The 17677-nt window shown below is 47.0% G+C and overlaps 1 protein-coding gene across 2 annotated transcripts in view; it reads right to left on the bottom strand.

Annotated features, from left to right (window-relative positions):
• abcc1 (ATP binding cassette subfamily C member 1 (ABCC1 blood group)) overlaps positions 1-17677 on the bottom strand; it is a 45310-nt gene that overhangs the window by 6679 nt on the left and 20954 nt on the right. The window contains exons 14-26 of one of the 2 annotated variants that reach the window (XM_085156903.1): positions 14278-14365; positions 14127-14196; positions 13405-13531; positions 10749-10925; positions 9389-9556; positions 6772-6946; positions 6568-6628; positions 6372-6495; positions 6063-6270; positions 4717-5027; positions 3662-3861; positions 1584-1710; positions 111-212 (exon numbers count right to left, since the gene is read on the bottom strand). In XM_085156903.1, the coding sequence (XP_085013029.1) occupies positions 111-212; positions 1584-1710; positions 3662-3861; positions 4717-5027; positions 6063-6270; positions 6372-6495; positions 6568-6628; positions 6772-6946; positions 9389-9556; positions 10749-10925; positions 13405-13531; positions 14127-14196; positions 14278-14365 (1938 nt within the window). The remainder of the gene's footprint in view (positions 1-110; positions 213-1583; positions 1711-3661; positions 3862-4716; positions 5028-6062; positions 6271-6371; positions 6496-6567; positions 6629-6771; positions 6947-9388; positions 9557-10748; positions 10926-13404; positions 13532-14126; positions 14197-14277; positions 14366-17677) is intronic. The other variant, XM_085156904.1, reaches the window with a different exon arrangement.

Genomic DNA, 17677 nt, shown 5'->3' with positions numbered 1-17677 from the left:
CACATGTTTAAAGACACGTATGAGGCGAAACCTTTTTCCAAACACCCCACATATGCTGCCAGTATATCTACGCTATGTCTCACTGCCTTTAAAGGCTTGTTTCTGTGTACCTCTTTCTCTGTGTCGCTGTATTCTTTCACTTTCTCCACAGCCACGATGTTGGTTTCCACATCAGAAGACATCCTAACCAGCCAGGTAAGTGAGGTAGTTAGCTGCACACGGGGCAAGAGGACACCACATTAATGCACGCTCAGTCCTCTAGACAGGGGATCCCAAAAGGTTGGTTCTCTTCATCTGGACGTTTTCAGTGGGAGAAACCCATCATCATCATCATGGTCAGAGGGCCCGGTGGCGCCAGTGTCCGGCAGCCTCGCCTCTGTCAGTGCGCCCCAGGGTGGCTGTGGCTACAATGTAGCTGCCATCACCAGTGTGTGAATGTGTGGATGACTGGATGTGTAAAGTGCTTTAACCCTAACCCTTAGGGACTGAGTAAAGTGCTTTGGGGTCCTTAGGGACTAGTAAAGCTATACAAATACAGGCCATTTACCATTTTACCATCATCATCCAGGTGACTCCTTCAGTCTCAGCTGACTGCAGGTTTCCAACGATTTTCTGAATCGAGGAGGGGGCCCAGGGGTACATCTATCACCATCTCACACTGCTGTGACTGCAAACTCTGTGCTACTCATTACCCAATATGACAGTCTGCACATTAATGACCTCACAGCCCATTGTTCGGTGGGCTGATGTTGGAAACCTGCAGTCAGCTGAGACTGAAGGACCCACCTGATGATGAAAACGTCCCGATGAACAGGATCAGAGTTTTGGCAGATTAAGAACAAACATAAAGCACAAAACCTTTTCCTTCTTCTAGGCAGAGGGCTGTTTGAATTTCCCCTCATAAATAATATAACTGAAATGAAAGGACATCAAATGGAACAAATTACACAACAAAGTTCTCCTTTAAATAAAAAAGTCGTTTTAAACTGAACTTAAAAGTGGGGTGAGTTCCATTACTGACAGAAGACTGTTTCTGAATATTTACCATAGATTAAAAAAACAAAAGTCTGGTAACCATAAACAGAGCTCGTAAAAAGTATTCCTGTATAAACCATGATGGGCTCATACATGTACCCACTCAGTCACTTACTGTGAAAGTAACATCAGGACTGTGGGACACCGTTTCCATGAAACAGTGATGAATCTATTGTCAAAGGAGCTTGCAAAGAAAAGCGTCTGGACTTCTTTCAGTTGCTTGAAGACGTTTCACTTTCTCGGATGAGAGGTGAAACGTCTTCAAGCAACTTAAAGAAGTCCAGACGCTTTTCTTTTTATGCTCCTTTGACTACGATGACCTGGATGACTGAGAATCTTCACAGACATACTGATGAATCTATTCTTAAAATGTTTTTCAGTGAACTTGTGTACTAAATCTGACTGCTAAAACATCAATAAAATGGCTTAAACTAGGGAATAAACAGAGTTAAATTAGTAGGAAGGCTAAGATCCTTGTAGCTCCTTGGCACTCTTTTTCTTTAATGTATGAAATAAGTGCACAGGTTAAGGAGATTGTCCATGTTTACCTGTAGGGCGTAGGAGATGGACAGTCCCATGATGCCTGGGCTGAGGCTCTGTCTGGCAACGACAGCAAACAAAGCAGCAAATGACACAATGCAGTTTCCCACAAACTCCAGGCGAATCGCCAGCCACCTGCAGAAACACAGATTCAGGAAAGTAGATTATTGTACAATATAAGGCGCACTTAAAATCCTTTGATTTTCTCAAAAATTGACAGTGCGCCTTATGTATGGATTCTGGTTCTGCTCAGGGAGCCTCGCGGAGTGATCTGGGTCCTAAACTCCGTCCAGTTCAGGTCCCAAAGTCAAACGAACACTGCAGCATCACTGAGAGTTAAAAATGGTCTAAATTCTTTCATCTTTAATAAAATGATCAGCGTTGCTGCTTTACCAGGTGTAACAATTAAGTTTAACATCCAGACATCCATGAAAACAGAATTTAATACATTTAACAGAGTTAGAAGTTAGCAGGAAGTTAGCTCGCTAGCTCCCACCTGAACATGATATAGCATGTTCTGACTGAGAGGTTTCTGAAACAATTCAAACATACAGCTCTGCTGTCACTTCCAACATAAATGAAGACAGAAAACTAAACAGCAGTGATGTTTGTAGGGTTACTGAAGTTGGGCTAGCTGGTATATAACGATGTGCTACGTGATCGCTAGCAACACAGCTATATTAGCATAAACAGTGAAGCTGGAGGATGAACGCTAACACTTTTCCACTGATAAAAGTTAACGTGAAGGTTCCTGATGGTTAGAGACAAATACAATCGCATGGCAGGATGCTGTAAACGGACCAAACTTCAGCAGGAGAACAACTGAGATAATCCATCCACAATACGAGGTTAGTCATTAATATACTGCAACAACATGGGAACAGAGCAGCTGTGATAGAATACAGCATTAATGAATCAATGGTACAGAAGTGGAGGAAGCAAGAAGAATGAGTTGAGTTTGACTTATCTGACTGTTTTGTTTATAATCCCGTGCACCTTATGTAGGAAAAATACAGTAGTTCCCTTGTGGAGCTTAATGACTTTTAACCAGTGTTGGGGAGTAACGGAATACATGTACCACCGTTATGTATTTAAAATACAAAATATGAGTAACTGTATTCGGTTACAGTTAGCCTTTAAAAAGGTGGTATTTAGAATACAGTTACTTTGTCTAAATAAATGATTACACGGCGGTATTTTCCTGTTTCATAAGGCTATAAAGTATATATTTTTGTTTTCCACGCCGGTGGAAGCCCAAACAAAACGGGCATTAAGAGGCTCTAATTCCTGCGTCTCAATCTCGCGGCCCATGTCGCCTCTACTTGCGCCCGCAAAATGACCTGAAGAAATATTTTAAAAAAATTATTCACAAAAATGATTTGTTATGAAGGCAATAGGCAGAGTGTTACAGGTATAGCTCTAAAGAATGTAGCATCATGGGCAGTGTAGTCCGTGCTGCAGGGAGAATGGACTGCCATACCCGTTATGTGTCTGTGAGCGAGGGAGGGAGAAAAAGGAAAAGTACGAGCTGTCTCCGTACTTTACCACTGTACGTGTGTGTATACACATATACACACACACACACACACACATACACACCCTGCATACAAGGTTAAAAACAAAAGGTGACAGAGCGTCAGCGGCTCCCAGACTCTGGAACTCGCTCCCTTTGAGTTTGAGATCTGTGGACTCAGTCATGTCTTTTAAAAATCTGTTTAAACTCGCTTTTGGTTGATTTTGTTTTGTTTTAGATTTTAATGTCTGTTTCCTGCCTCTGTAAAGCACTTTGTGATTTTATCTTGAAAGGTGCTATATAAATAAAATTTTACTTTACATTTTAAAAGAAACCTTCCCAACACTTTTAACCTTTCAGCCAGAGATTGGAAAGAAACATGAAAATTAAAGCATGTAAACGTAAATGGAGCTTTTCTACATCCAAAGTGAATATAATGTACTCGTGTTGCTGCAGTAATACTCCAATGAACAGTCTCAGAGACATCCTAATTTAGGGACATTCATCCTAAAAGGCGGTGTAAACTGTTGCAGCAGGTGGTGCAGTGATGCGTGTGACGGCAGCCTCCCTGACCTGTTAGCCACTATGCTGGGATAGTAAGCCTTCTGGTTATGGTCCACGCGCTGGTCACTCTCATGGATGAAACGCTCCTGCTCGCTGAAGGCTCGGATAACCGATGTGCCCAGCAGGGTTTCATTGAAGTGGGTGTAAATTGGGGAACGACTGACCGACTCCAGACGCTTCAGCTGGCGAGATGACGCCACATAAAACCTCTGGACAGAGCAAGGATAGACACATGTGACTTATGTAGTGTGAGTACAAGAAAACAATTATTGGAATACGATGTGTTAAATTTGTTTAGATCACAGGAATAAGGAAGGATTTGTCTGTGTGTTTCAGTTTGGCTCAGCTGTGGCCTGAGAGTGTGTAGTTTAGAGAGAAAGGAAGTTATGGACACTGGAGGTCTGCTGTCATAGAAGGAGACAGGAAGCTACAGATGGGGGTTGCTGATGCTTGTACCTTTAATAAAACTCATAATTGTTATAACTTAGAAGTAGGTTTGCAGGAGACTCTCCACCTTAAATGTAAGACAACAAGAGGCCACTGGCCCAGTGGATGCAGAGTGGGAGTCTCAGTGTTTGTAATGTGTTAACTGTGTTTTCTATGTTGTGTAGAGGAATCTGGTGCAGCTTGGGTGAGGAGATCACTTTTATGACCGGCAGGAAGTCACGTACACAGAGACACACACAGTGCTTTGACTGTCACACACCTACATGCACACTCACGTGCTCGTGCACACACACAGACACAGAGTTTGCAGCACACCATGGGGTATGATGGGGGCGCTTCTATAAAGCTGACTGTAACAAACAAAGCAGTGACAGATCTGCAGAGGGACACCGGCCTTGCACGTCTCCCCTTCTAGAAGATGAATGAAGATGAATAAAGGTTTTGTGAAAATGACTGAGTTCTGGTGCCGTGTCTGGAAGCCTCGAGGAATAAAAAGAACCGGGGTGCAGCTGATTTCGTAACAATAGTCAGAATTACAGTGCAGGGAGGTGTAGTACTGTGGGGAGAACACTGGAATATTCTGACACTTCAGAATCAGTTTCCCTTTTCAAACTCACCTGCACAAAAAAATAGAGCAGACCCAGGAAAGGAATGATGATACTGACTAGAGGTGTGGCAATCAGGATGATAACACAAGAGCCCAGCACGTTGAACATGGAGCCCAGGAACATCTTAATAATGCTGGGGATCAGCGTGTCAATGGTGTCCATCTCTTTGGCAAAGCGGTTGACCAGGTTACCACTGGGGGTTCGCTCAAAAAAGGACATAGGTGAGCGCAGGACATCGTACAGCATGGACTGGTGGAGGTACCGGGACGCCAGAACACCCCCAATGGACATGGACAGGGAGTATCCAAAGACAGCCACACCTGAAGGACAGCAGAGGAGCACAATATCATGACTTATTATTTCTGTGTGAAGAACACAGCTGCATGAGACGAGTCTATAACTGAGGGGAACGAGTTGGAGAAGGGGGGCCTGGACCCTAGGGCTGTGCTATGACCAAAAAGAGGTTTGCTGTGTTTGAGTCTGAGGCATTGGACCGGTTTGCTGCATAGTGTGCATCGTACAGTTTTCTGGTCCGTGTCAGACTTTTCATAACCAAACCGCTACAGAGGTAGCCCCTCGTTTAGGAATAAGGTCCTTGATTTGTTTGGACTGGTCCTTCTGTTTGTCATCATTTCAGTTTATTTTGAAAAGTCTCAACAGGCTCTTCAGCTTTATTGTGAAAGGTTTATGTGGAAAATAAAGAAGAGGAAGGCATAGCCACACGCTGGGTTTACCGTCGTTGTTGCTAACGACAACACGTAAAAACAGTCGCCTGTCCGTCTGTAGTGTGGTTATTTTAAATATAAAGAGAATACTCCACTACAGTGACCGTCAGAACCATGAAAACAGCTGTAAACAGTTTATTTTGCGACACCACGAAACAAACGATAGCGTAAAATGAAACGACAGATGTTTTCATATTGTCATCAGATATATATCGTTATATCGAACAGCCCTACTGGACCCCAGCTGTGACAGAGTAGGACCGAGGGCGCGCTGCAGGGTTAACCAAGCATATTATTAGTCAACAGGTGGTGGACACGGTCACCCTGCTGTGAGCTGACACCACATCACAGTCTCCCTCCATCTCTGTCCGGTGGCACCTACATGGAGATGTGCGAGTGTCCTCTGGTGCTCCAGCTTCCCACAGACATGTGATTAAGTAAGCACACATGTCAGGCCTGTGTTGGACTGGCCACCTAACATTTGCATGTGGTTTGTTTAAAAAAAACGATGAGCAGGAAAAAGCAAAGGTGCTTTTTCCTGCTCATCGTGATGAGTACAATGGCTACCCTTGGTGTTGCCTCACTTTCTGAACCAGACAAAAACATGATTTTTCCTCCTGTCATGCTCACCCTGAGACAGGCCAAAGGCACCATACACCCCCAGTCTCATTAGTCTGTTAGGCTGCGTGCCGTTAACCACAGGGTCATCGGTCCACAGACTCAGCCAGTAGTTGGAGAACAGGGAGAGCAGGTGATGGGCAAGAAACAGCAGAAGACTGATGCAGGACAGAAGCACTCCAATGGACTTAAAATAGGCCCAGAAGACAGACAGCTTAACCTGCGGAGGACAGGAGAGCTGCTGTGATCCCAGACTGAACATAGACACATTATACAGAAATGTTTGCATTCATACATGCGACCACGTGCAGATCCACACACCTGCCCAGTGCTGGCCTTGTCAGCCTCCGTCAGCTTCCCCACCTCGGGATTCTTGGGCTTCTTGCTCACCTCCTCGTCTGCTTTGGTTGACTGTTTGGATGCAGTGCAGACACCTGGACTGCTGCTTAAACAGAAGGACACTTATGTGGTTAGTGAGACACCCCAGCCCCCAGGACCCTTACCCTAAATCACTCACCCAGCAAGAGTGGGCACGCTGCCGTTCTCCAGTCGTTGGATGCTGCTGTTTGGCACGGGCTCTAAATGGAGGAAATTTGAAACATGAAGTCGATCTGAGAAGACCAGCTGCAGCAAACATGTATGATAAAATAATGATCAGACTTCATCTCAACAGAACTACTACTCGGTGCTACGCTACACGGCAGCACGACACACTCCTCACCACTGTTATCAGCTTTGTCGACTGCAGCGTAAGTTCGCAGGAACTCTGCAAAGGCTCCCTCTGTGGCCATGAGGTGCTGGTACGAGCCCACCTCTGAGATCTCGCCCTTCATCATGACCAGGATCAAGTCAGCTTGGGGCAGGTAGCTCAAGCCGTGGGTGACCAGCACACGAGTCTGTACATGGCTACACAGAGTTAGTAAACTTGGTCTTAAAGCATCTATGCTGCTGAGAGACAATTTCAACAACTAAAACAACTTTACATTTGGATCATCTTATGTTGTTTGGATAGTTTCATACAATCTACAGTACTGTGCACCAGCCTGAAACCACCACAGTCTCTTAGGTTCTACCTGTAAGAAGCCAGAGGAGTTGTTTTTTTTAACACAATATTTTTGGGCCTTTTTGATAGCAGAGTGAAACAGGGGGAGAGTGAGTGAAAGGCCCCATTTAGCCACATGGTTGCCTTTGGGTCAGCTTTTACAACAAGGTCAGTGTTATTCACAGACAGCGGTAGACGTTCCCAAACATTTTTTTAAACACTGATCTACGAATCATTCAAGACTAAAATGCACATAAACTCAAGGGATGAACACAGAGGCTGCTCAGTGAGCAGAAAAACACCGTGATGTCCCAGCTTGACTGGCAGAAAAACACTGTGATGTCCCAGCTTGACTGGCAGAAAAACACCGTGATGTCCCAGCTTGACTGGCAGAAAAACACCGTGATGTCCCAGCTTGACTGGCAGAAAAACACCGTGATGTCCCAGCTTGACTGGCAGAAAAACACTGTGATGTCCCAGTTTGACTGGCAGAAAAACACTGTGATGTCCCAGCTTGACTGGCAGAAAAACACCGTGATGTCCCAGCTTGACTGGCAGAAAAACACCGTGATGTTCCAGTTTGACTGGCAGAAAAACACTGTGATGTCCCAGCTTGACTGGCAGAAAAACACCGTGATGTCCCAGCTTGACTGGCAGAAAAACACTGTGATGTCCCAGCTTGACTGGCAGAAAAACACCGTGATGTCCCAGCTTGACTGGCAGAAAAACACTGTGATGTCCCAGTTTGACTGGCAGAAAAACACTGTGATGTCCCAGCTTGACTGGCAGAAAAACACCGTGATGTCCCAGCTTGACTGGCAGAAAAACACCGTGATGTCCCAGCTTGACTGGCAGAAAAACACCGTGATGTCCCAGCTTGACTGGCAGAAAAACACCGTGATGTCCCAGTTTGACTGGCAGAAAAACACCGTGATGTCCCAGCTTGACTGGCAGAAAAACACCGTGATGTCCCAGCTTGACTGGCAGAAAAACACTGTGATGTCCCAGTTTGACTGGCAGAAAAACACCGTGATGTCCCAGCTTGACTGGCAGAAAAACACTGTGATGTCCCAGCTTGACTGGCAGAAAAACACTGATGTCCCAGCTTGACTGGCAGAAAAACACCGTGATGTCCCAGTTTGACTGGCAGAAAAACACCGTGATGTCCCAGTTTGACTGGCAGAAAAACACTGTGATGTCCTAGTTTGACTGGCAGAAAAACACTGTGATGTCCCAGTTTGACTGGCAGAAAACCCCGTGATGTCCCAGTTTGACTGGCAGAAAAACACCGTGATGTCCCAGCTTGACTGGCAGAAAAACACCGTGATGTCCCAATTTGACTGGCAGAAAAACACCGTGATGTCCCAGTTTGACTGGCAGAAAAACACCGTGATGTCTCAGTTTGACTGGCAGAAAAACACTGTGATGTCCCAGTTTGACTGGCAGAAAAACACTGTGATGTCCCAGTTTGACTGGCAGAAAAACACTGTGATGTCCTAGTTTGACTGGCAGAAAAACACTGTGATGTCCCAGTTTGACTGGCAGAAAACCCCGTGATGTCCCAGTTTGACTGGCAGAAAAACACCGTGATGTCCCAGCTTGACTGGCAGAAAAAACACCGTGATGTCCCAATTTGACTGGCAGAAAAACACCGTGATGTCCCAGTTTGACTGGCAGAAAAACACCGTGATGTCCCAGTTTGACTGGCAGAAAAACACGTGATGTCCCAGCTTGACTGGCAGAAAAACACCGTGATGTCCCAATTTGACTGGCAGAAAAACACCGTGATGTCCCAGTTTGACTGGCAGAAAAACACCGTGATGTCCCAGCTTGACTGGCAGAAAAACACCGTGATGTCCCAGTTTGACTGGCAGAAAAACAGTTTGGAACCAAGAAGGTTGACTTCAGCCCAGAACTTATCTCTGGATGCTGTGCAGTGTCTAACAAAGAATTAAGGCTGACACAGCAAAAGAACAGCAAGGATAAGAAATGTGAGAACAGGCTGATTTACTGCTCACTGAAGCCAACATCCAAAGAGCTTTGGACTGCCAACAGTTAGTCCTGGGAACTAAAAGAGTTTACGCTGTGTAGAAGAACAAGACTCGTCCTACACACTTTCACATTCAGTTTCAATAAAGTGCTGCAAACATTTCCAAGTTCTTAGAAAATATAAAGGAAAGACGGGTGGCTCAAGAATTTTGCACAGTCCCGTACGAGCAAAGTACCAATGCTGTGAGGGACACACAGGATCCCAGTCATGATCCTGGGTATATGTATATGACTCCATCACACACACCTTGTCCTTCAGCAGTCCCTGTGGGCCGATGACTTGATCAAAGATGTGCTTCCCTACGTGAGCATCGACAGCAGACAGCGGGTCATCCAGCAGGTAGACGGCACGATCGCAGTAGACGGCCCTGGCCAGGCTCACCCGCTGCTTCTGCCCTCCTGACAGGTTCACTCCCTGCAGACAGACAGACAGTCAGAGGCAGACAGTATAGCAGGCTAGCTCATCATTGTAGAAATGCTGCCGGTGTCATCAAACAGCAGCAAAAGACTCAGTGACACACCAACAAGTCTGTCCAAACTACTGTCTGTGGTCTCGCTCAGTAACCAGACGCCTCAACAAGAAACCGGTTCCCTGTGAATTCCTGGGGGTCACATCCTCAAAGCTTTATCGGGCATCTCCTCCAAATACCTGTCGAGTCTTTGCTAATCGTACGGTCATGATCTCACTAACATTTAACACACTGACTCAGGCCTGCAGTCTGACATGTAGCTCTTGGGCTTTCCTTTTCCCATTGCACCGTCTGACCACGATAACAAGTTCCTGGTGTCGGATTATAATATTATTTTGTGCCATGTTAGACCCCTAATTAAAGATTGTGAATTACTATGTAGTTTTAGTTTGCATCATTCTCCTGAATTAGAAGAAGGTGATAACTATTACATTTGTTAAACTGATCTGCATTACATTAGACTGCTGATTTATTGTGAATGAATGATATTGTTTTGTGATGCATTATACTGCTGAGTTATAAGAAATACTGTTCGCAGAAAGTCATCGCCTTATTTGTCTGGTTAGAAGAGAACAGAGCATACTGCCCCATCTCAGCAGGAGCAGATAAACAGGGAGCCAAGGTCGTAGCTTAGGCGCTGTGTGAGAAAGAATGTGAATGTTTAGGCTTTTATGATGAGGTGGGGGCCACTAGAGGCTATAAGAGTTTGATCAAGGCTCCACCATTTTGAGATCTGATGCTGTCTGCTGTATGGTGTCCATCTCCCACGCGTGTGTTCATTAAATCATCGTTTGACTTGACCCGGCCGGACCAGTGTTGTTATTTTGTTTTTCCTCTTGTATCCATCCCCAATATTTGAATCCGTAACACTGGGATGTGCACTCCTGGGAAGACTGATGGCCTCGGGTGTTCAGGTGTGTTTTAATACAATACTACAAACCGACACAACACATGCTCAACTGCAGAAAACTGCATTTAAATAGCAGCACTTGGCTTTTACTCACCTCTTAATAAGTAAGACGCAGTAACGATGTTTTCATAGGACTGCAGAGCGAAAACTGTTTTACGTTCTCCGAGGCCAACTTGTTTTGTGTCGACATTGATTTACACACAAAGACGAGTACTATGGGCTCATACCTTCTCTCCTATCTCAGTGTCATCTCCTGCAGGAAGTATGTCAAGGTCAGGCTGAAGGGCACATGCCTCCACCACATGCTGATACCAGGACTGTCTCCTCTCTTGACCAAAGATTATGTTGTCTTTTAAAGAGGAATTCTGGATCCAGGCCTGCTGGGGAACGTACGCCACAGAACCCTGCAGGGCAAGGACACAGGCACACCTTACACTCATTGGACAATTAATTAAACATTAAGACTGCCTGTCATTTATTATCTATTTAGTCATAATCGCACTCAAAGAATGCAGGCGCTACTAAAGTGGCCACTGTCCTTTATTTTATTTATTCAATACGCTGCTGTGAGAAAGAGTTTCATTGTAATTGTGCATCCTTCCATCCATCACTTATCAAAGGTGCTGGTGCTTTTGTACACGTGTCTGTGTGGGCCCTCAGGCAGCGGGGCGCCCTCAGGCAGCGGGGCGCCCTCAGGCAGCGGGGCGCCCTCAGGCAGCGGGGCGCCCTCAGGCAGCGGGGCGCCCTCAGGCAGCGGGGCGCCCTCAGGCAGCGGGGCGCCCTCAGGCAGCGGGTTCATGGCAGTCTACGGAGCTCAGAAATGAAGCGACTCGACTTCTTTGAGTTTCATAAGGATGTTTCCTCTCATCCAAGAGGCTTCTTCAGCCTCTCAGAAAATTCAGGAGAAATTTCTCAAAGCACAACATCCCAGTGCTCTTCAGACCCAGTCACGCCCCCAGACCCAACCACGCCCCCCTGACAAGCCACGCCCCCGGGGGAATGCTAAGGGGGAACACAAGCTTAACATCATAGTAAATGCTGTGCAGTGCAGCAGGTAGTCCTCGGGCCTCTGTACTGGAGAAACCAAACAGCCACTCAATACACACATGGTGCAACACTGAAGACCCACCTGGACAGCTCTACATCTGCAAGGTCAAAGGTCACTCTTTCAAGAATGCCAATGTTCACATTTTAGACAGATGGTTTAAAAGGAGAGTAAAAGAGGATATCCATGTCCACTGTAAATGACCATTGTTGAACAGAGGGCGGGGCTTATGACTAGGGATGGGTATCGTTTAGGTTTTATCCGATACCAGTACCAAACCGGTACTTTTAAAACGGTGCCGGTGCTTAAACGGTGCTCGAACCGGTGCTTAAAGAATGGAGAACACAAAATTGGTCCAAAAACCTCTCATGTTCAGCTGTTTTTTTGTAAAAAGATAACAATGTTAGCCTTTTCTGCAGCTATGGGGCATATATGGTATCATTCTTGGCTGGAAGCAGCTTAAACAATGGAAAAAAACACAAACTTTGTCCAAAAAGTGGCGATCGTGGCTCAAGAGTTGGGAGTTCGTCTTGTAATTGGAAGGTTGCCGGTTCGAGCCCCGGCTCGGACAGTCTTGGTCATTGTGTCCTTCGGCAAGACACGTCACCCACCACCTACTGGTGTTGGCCAGAGGGGCCGATGGCGCGATATGGCAGCCTCGCTTCTGTAAGTCTGCCCCAGGGCAGCTGTGGCTACAACCGTAGCTGCCTCCACCAGTGTGTGAATGCGAGAGTGAATGAATAGTGGCATTGTAAAGCGCTTTGAGGGTCCCGAAAAGCGCTATATAAATGCAATCCATTATTATTATTATTATTATTATAAAAAACCTCTCATGTTTAGCTGTTTTCCACTTTTTCTTTGGTCATTTTAGCCTTTTTGTCCAGGGTGAAGGGAGTATCTGCCATCAAACAAGAAGACAGCTGCATGTAGCTATGATGGTGTTTGCTAGTTCACCTTACATGCATTAATGTAATAACGTGGTTAGCCTACTCAACGTAAATTACACACGAACAACATTAAGCTACTCACGCAGAGAAGAACGGCTGCTGCTGCATCATCATCCTCATCATTTCTGCTACACTGGCAGGGCTAGGGGCCAGGACTCTCCTCTTCGGGTTTTTGGGGGATGTTGCTGACTCCGGGTCGATAACAGGCACCACACCCGCAGTAGATGTGCTCGGTGTGAGGTCTCGCAGCAAGCTATCAAATACGGCGCATTTCTCGGCTTTTTAAAAAAAACGCTATACGTCGCCAGGTGTTTCATCAGATTTGAGGTGTTACCTCCTTTGACAGTATCACAGTATCAGCTTAAAGCACTTGTTGCAGCTGCTGAGTTTGCATCTTTTGCTGTGAAGTACAGCCAGACTTTGACCGCTTCACTTTGGGCATTTTTAATCTGTAGCTCTGCTCTAAAAGAACGTACGTACCTGGACCCGCCTACTATCCTCGGAAACGTAAAATGATTGGCTAGAATCTGAAGTGTATCACAGCTCAGGAAATAAAGCACCGAAATGTGCGCTGTTTTTCGGTCTGGTTACTACCGTTTATGTCAGAACTGGTGCCATCATGGCACCGGACACCGGTACCCATCCCTACTTATGACACCAGCTGTCTGCCATCTACACTGCAGTTTCCAGGCCACACCAGATTCCCATCTAACAAATGCTGACATCAGCACAAAACCTGCTGGATGACTGAAGTATAAAGAAACAGATATTGGAACAGCACTGCCATGGAAATCTAATGGGAATTCTACATCTAGGAAAAGCAGCAGACAGCGAGATCTCAGTGTGTGTGTGTGTGTGTGTGTGTGTGTGTGTGTGTGTGTGTGTATTCACCTTAACAGTGACAGATCCTTCAAGTTTGTCCATCTCTCCAAGAAGTGCTGAGAGCAGCGAGGACTTTCCCGAGCCCACGTGTCCCACCACAGCCACCAGAGAGCCTTCTGGGATATTTATATTCAGCCTGAACAGAGACAGAGTCGTACAGCTCAACTGCATGTAAGCAGCAGTTCAGTATTAATGACAGACTCTCTACAGAACTGATTAAGGAAGAGTCTGTTTGTTCCAAGCTTATGGAACAAACAGCTGAGCTACAGCCGGGGGTGGCTGTAGCTCAGGTGGCAGAGCAGGTCAGCCACTAACCAGAAGGTCGGTGGTTCGATCCCAGGCTGCTCCAGTCTGCATGCCAAATATCCTTGGGCAAGATACTAACCCCGCGTTGCTCTCCGATGCATCCATCGGAGTGTGAATGTGTATGAATGGTAGATTACTTAGCACTTAGTTCAGAAAAAAGTGCTTGTGTGAATGGGTGTGATTGGGTGAATGAATTAGTTGTATAAAGCGCTTTGAGTGCTCAGACAGAGTAGAAAAGCGCTATATAAGAACAAGTCCATTTACCATTTATAAATATTTAATTTGAGGTAAACCAGTGGCTGCTGGGAGCTCACACATTACTTCACTTTGTCATACAGGGCTGTGCTTCAGAGTACAAGCACAACGTAACCATGGAGACACACACTGCAACTGAAAGTCACACACACACACACACAGACACACACCTCTTGAGTGTTGGTGCTTCGGTCCTGGACCAGGTGAAAGCCCCGTCGGTCACAGAGATGCTGTGCTGGGCTGAACAGAGAGAACAATGACTAGTTTAACCTACTGTGTGTCTGGATTAGAGTATATGGTACTACAGGAAAGGGGACTCACAGCCTTCTGCTGCTTTATGCTCCACGCTGTCCAACTGCAGCTCCTCGTGTGACAGAAACACCCTGAGTCGCTTCAGGGACACGCTGGCCTGAGGACGGACGGTGGGAAACTGTCAGAGTGCAAAGGTGCTGCAGACTGCTGCTTAGTACAACTAACACAGAGGGAAAAGGCCCCAAACCACAATTTATACTCATGTGAATATTCATGATTGCATTTTGTGGGAGAGTGAGGAGAGGAAAAGTCCACAGTGTAACACCCCGTAACACTTAAGGTTTAAGGATCAAATGTGTCAGGTGTAGACTGGCACACCAAAAATGAGCCAGTGCAAAGTCTGTTTCATCATTTGGATCAAATCATGGAGTCGTATTTAAATCATGTGCACGGACAGCGAGATGTGACGCTAACACGTCATCATATCATGGCCACTATGCTCTGCTCTGGGCTTCTGTTTGTTCACACGGTTCTGGGCGGAGCATCCTCCACACACTGCACAGGCTCACAGACAGGTGATACACAGACAGGCTCACACACAGACAGGTGTTACACAGACAGGTGTTACACAGACAGGCTCACAGAGACAGGCTCACAGAGACAGGCTCACAGAGACAGGCTCACAGAGACAGGCTCACACAGACAGGCTCACACAGACAGGCTCACACAGACAGGCTCACAGACAGACAGGCTCACACAGACAGGCTCACACACAGACAGGCTCACACACAGACAGGCTCACACAGACAGGCTCACACAGACAGGCTCACAGACAGGCTCACACACAGACAGGCTCACACAGACAGGCTCACACACAGACAGGCTCACACACAGACAGGCTCACACAGACAGGCTCACACACAGACAGGCTCACACAGACAGGCTCACACAGACAGGCTCACAGACAGGCTCACACACAGACAGGCTCACAGACAGACAGGCTCACACAGACAGGCTCACACACAGACAGGCTCACACAGACAGGCTCACACAGACAGGCTCACAGACAGACAGGCTCACAGACAGACAGGCTCACACACAGACAGGCTCACACACAGACAGGCTCACACACAGACAGGCTCACAGACAGGCTCACACACAGACAGGCTCACACACAGACAGGCTCACACACAGACAGGCTCACAGACAGACAGGCTCACACAGACAGGCTCACACAGACAGGCTCACAGACAGACAGGCTCACACACAGACAGGCTCACACACAGACAGGCTCACAGACAGACAGGCTCACACACAGACAGGCTCACAGACAGGCTCACACAGACAGGCTCACACACAGACAGGCACACAGACAGGCTCACACACAGACAGGCTCACAGACAGACAGGCTCACACACAGACAGGCTCACACACAGACAGGCTCACACACAGACAGGCTCACACACAGACAGGCTCACAGACAGGCTCACACAGACAGGCTCACACAGACAGGCTCACACACAGACAGGCTCACACAGACAGGCTCACAGACAGGCTCACACAGACAGGTGAAACACAGACAGGCTCACAGACAGGCTCACCACAGACAGGCTCACACACAGACAGGCTCACAGACAGACAGGCTCACAGACAGGCTCACCACAGACAGGCTCACACACAGACAGGCTCACACAGACAGGCTCACAGACAGGCTCACACAGACAGGCTCACACACAGACAGGCTCACACACAGACAGGCTCACAGACAGGCTCACAGACAGGCTCACACAGACAGGCTCACACAGACAGGCTCACACAGACAGGCTCACCACAGACAGGCTCACAGACAGGCTCACAGACAGGCTCACAGACAGGCTCACAGACAGGCTCACACAGACAGGCTCACACAGACAGGCTCACAGACAGGTGAAACACAGACAGGCTCACAGACAGGTGAAACACAGACAGGCTCACCACAGACAGACAGGTGAACCACACACAGACAGGTGAACCACACACAGACAGGTGAACCACACACAGACAGGTGAACCACACACAGGCTCACACACAGACAGGTGTTACACAGACAGGTGTTACACAGACAGGTGTTACAGGGGAGGGGTTTGTACTGTACAATATAAAGCGCCTTGACTGCTGTTGAGATTTGGAGCTATATAAACAAAATTGAATTGACCTGTGAGTTGGATGTTGATGTGCAGAGTCTACATTTAATGACCTCAGTTCTCCTCAACACGTCCCCCACGAGCTGATAGGCCTGGATGAACTGTACATCACTGTCATTGGCTTAGAGAACTCTAAACCCAGAGGTATGAAAATGCTACCAGCGATTCATTCAAGTGTCACAAACCCTCCCCACACTGCCTTTGGGGAGGAAGACCACGCTTCCACGCTGCTGCTGCCGCCTGACTCACGACTCAAACAGAAAGAAAAAGAGCCGTTTTCAGGAACAGGAAACTGAAGCTGAGGAGCTTACAGGACAGGTCTTAGACATCTACTGGAAACCCTGGGAAAATGGTGGCAGGTGTGCTAACCTCTGCCTAAACTCCAACAACTCTGAAGCTTAAAAAGCAGCCAGGTATGACCTCTGGAATTCCATGGGAAAGCCCAAGAGGAACTACGAGGATAAAGTGGAGTCCAGCTTCTATGACCCCAAGCAGCTCTGCATCCCTGAGTATAAAAGGAAAACAGTGTTCAGATGAGCTATGCTAAGGAAGACGTTGCATGCCCTGCAGAGGGCAGTCAGGCTGCCACACTGATCCTAGCATTGCTGATGGGACATTATCCTTTGAAAAGGTCAACCCACACAAAGCTCCCGGACCAGTCGGGATTCCAGGTGGTGTTCTCAGAGCAAGTGCTCCACCATCTTCAACCCCTGAAGCAGCCACAGGAAATCAACAGTTTCATGTTGCACCAACGCCTGACCCCTCCTCTCATTGGCCTACAGAAGGAAGAGAGCCACGCACGCTGCCCTCACCCACCTGGAAGAGGGGAGCACATATTGTGACCTACACCATCAGTCCTTTGAAACTCTGTGACCTTTGGACGTCCATCAGCACTTCCTGACAAACAGGAACCAGTTAGAGAGAGCTGGAGAACACACTTCCTCCACCGTCATGACAAACACGATGCAGAGCTGAGTGCTCGGTCGCCCTCTGTACTGCTTAGTTAGTCGTGACTGTGTCACTAAGCACAGCTTTAATGTTATATTCTTACATATTAATATACAGTAAACAGGATTACTGACTACAACAGCATCATGTTTGTTTTAGTGTAGCACGCTACAACGTAACATTACAACCAAACCACACCTGGAAACCCAGTCAAGCGTTGGTGTTAGCAGGCTGCAGACTGGGTGGAATGGTTGTAAACCAGTTGTTTATGTCATCCTCAGTCTTGTTAAAGGGAAACATTTGATCCTGATGTTTACAGTAGCTCTGAGTCTGTGGAT

Source organism: Neolamprologus multifasciatus, chromosome 4 (assembly GCF_963576455.1).
Source record: "Neolamprologus multifasciatus chromosome 4, fNeoMul1.2, whole genome shotgun sequence".
Classification (NCBI taxonomy): domain Eukaryota; kingdom Metazoa; phylum Chordata; class Actinopteri; order Cichliformes; family Cichlidae; genus Neolamprologus; species Neolamprologus multifasciatus.
This window is presented reverse-complemented; position numbering and strand designations above follow the sequence as displayed.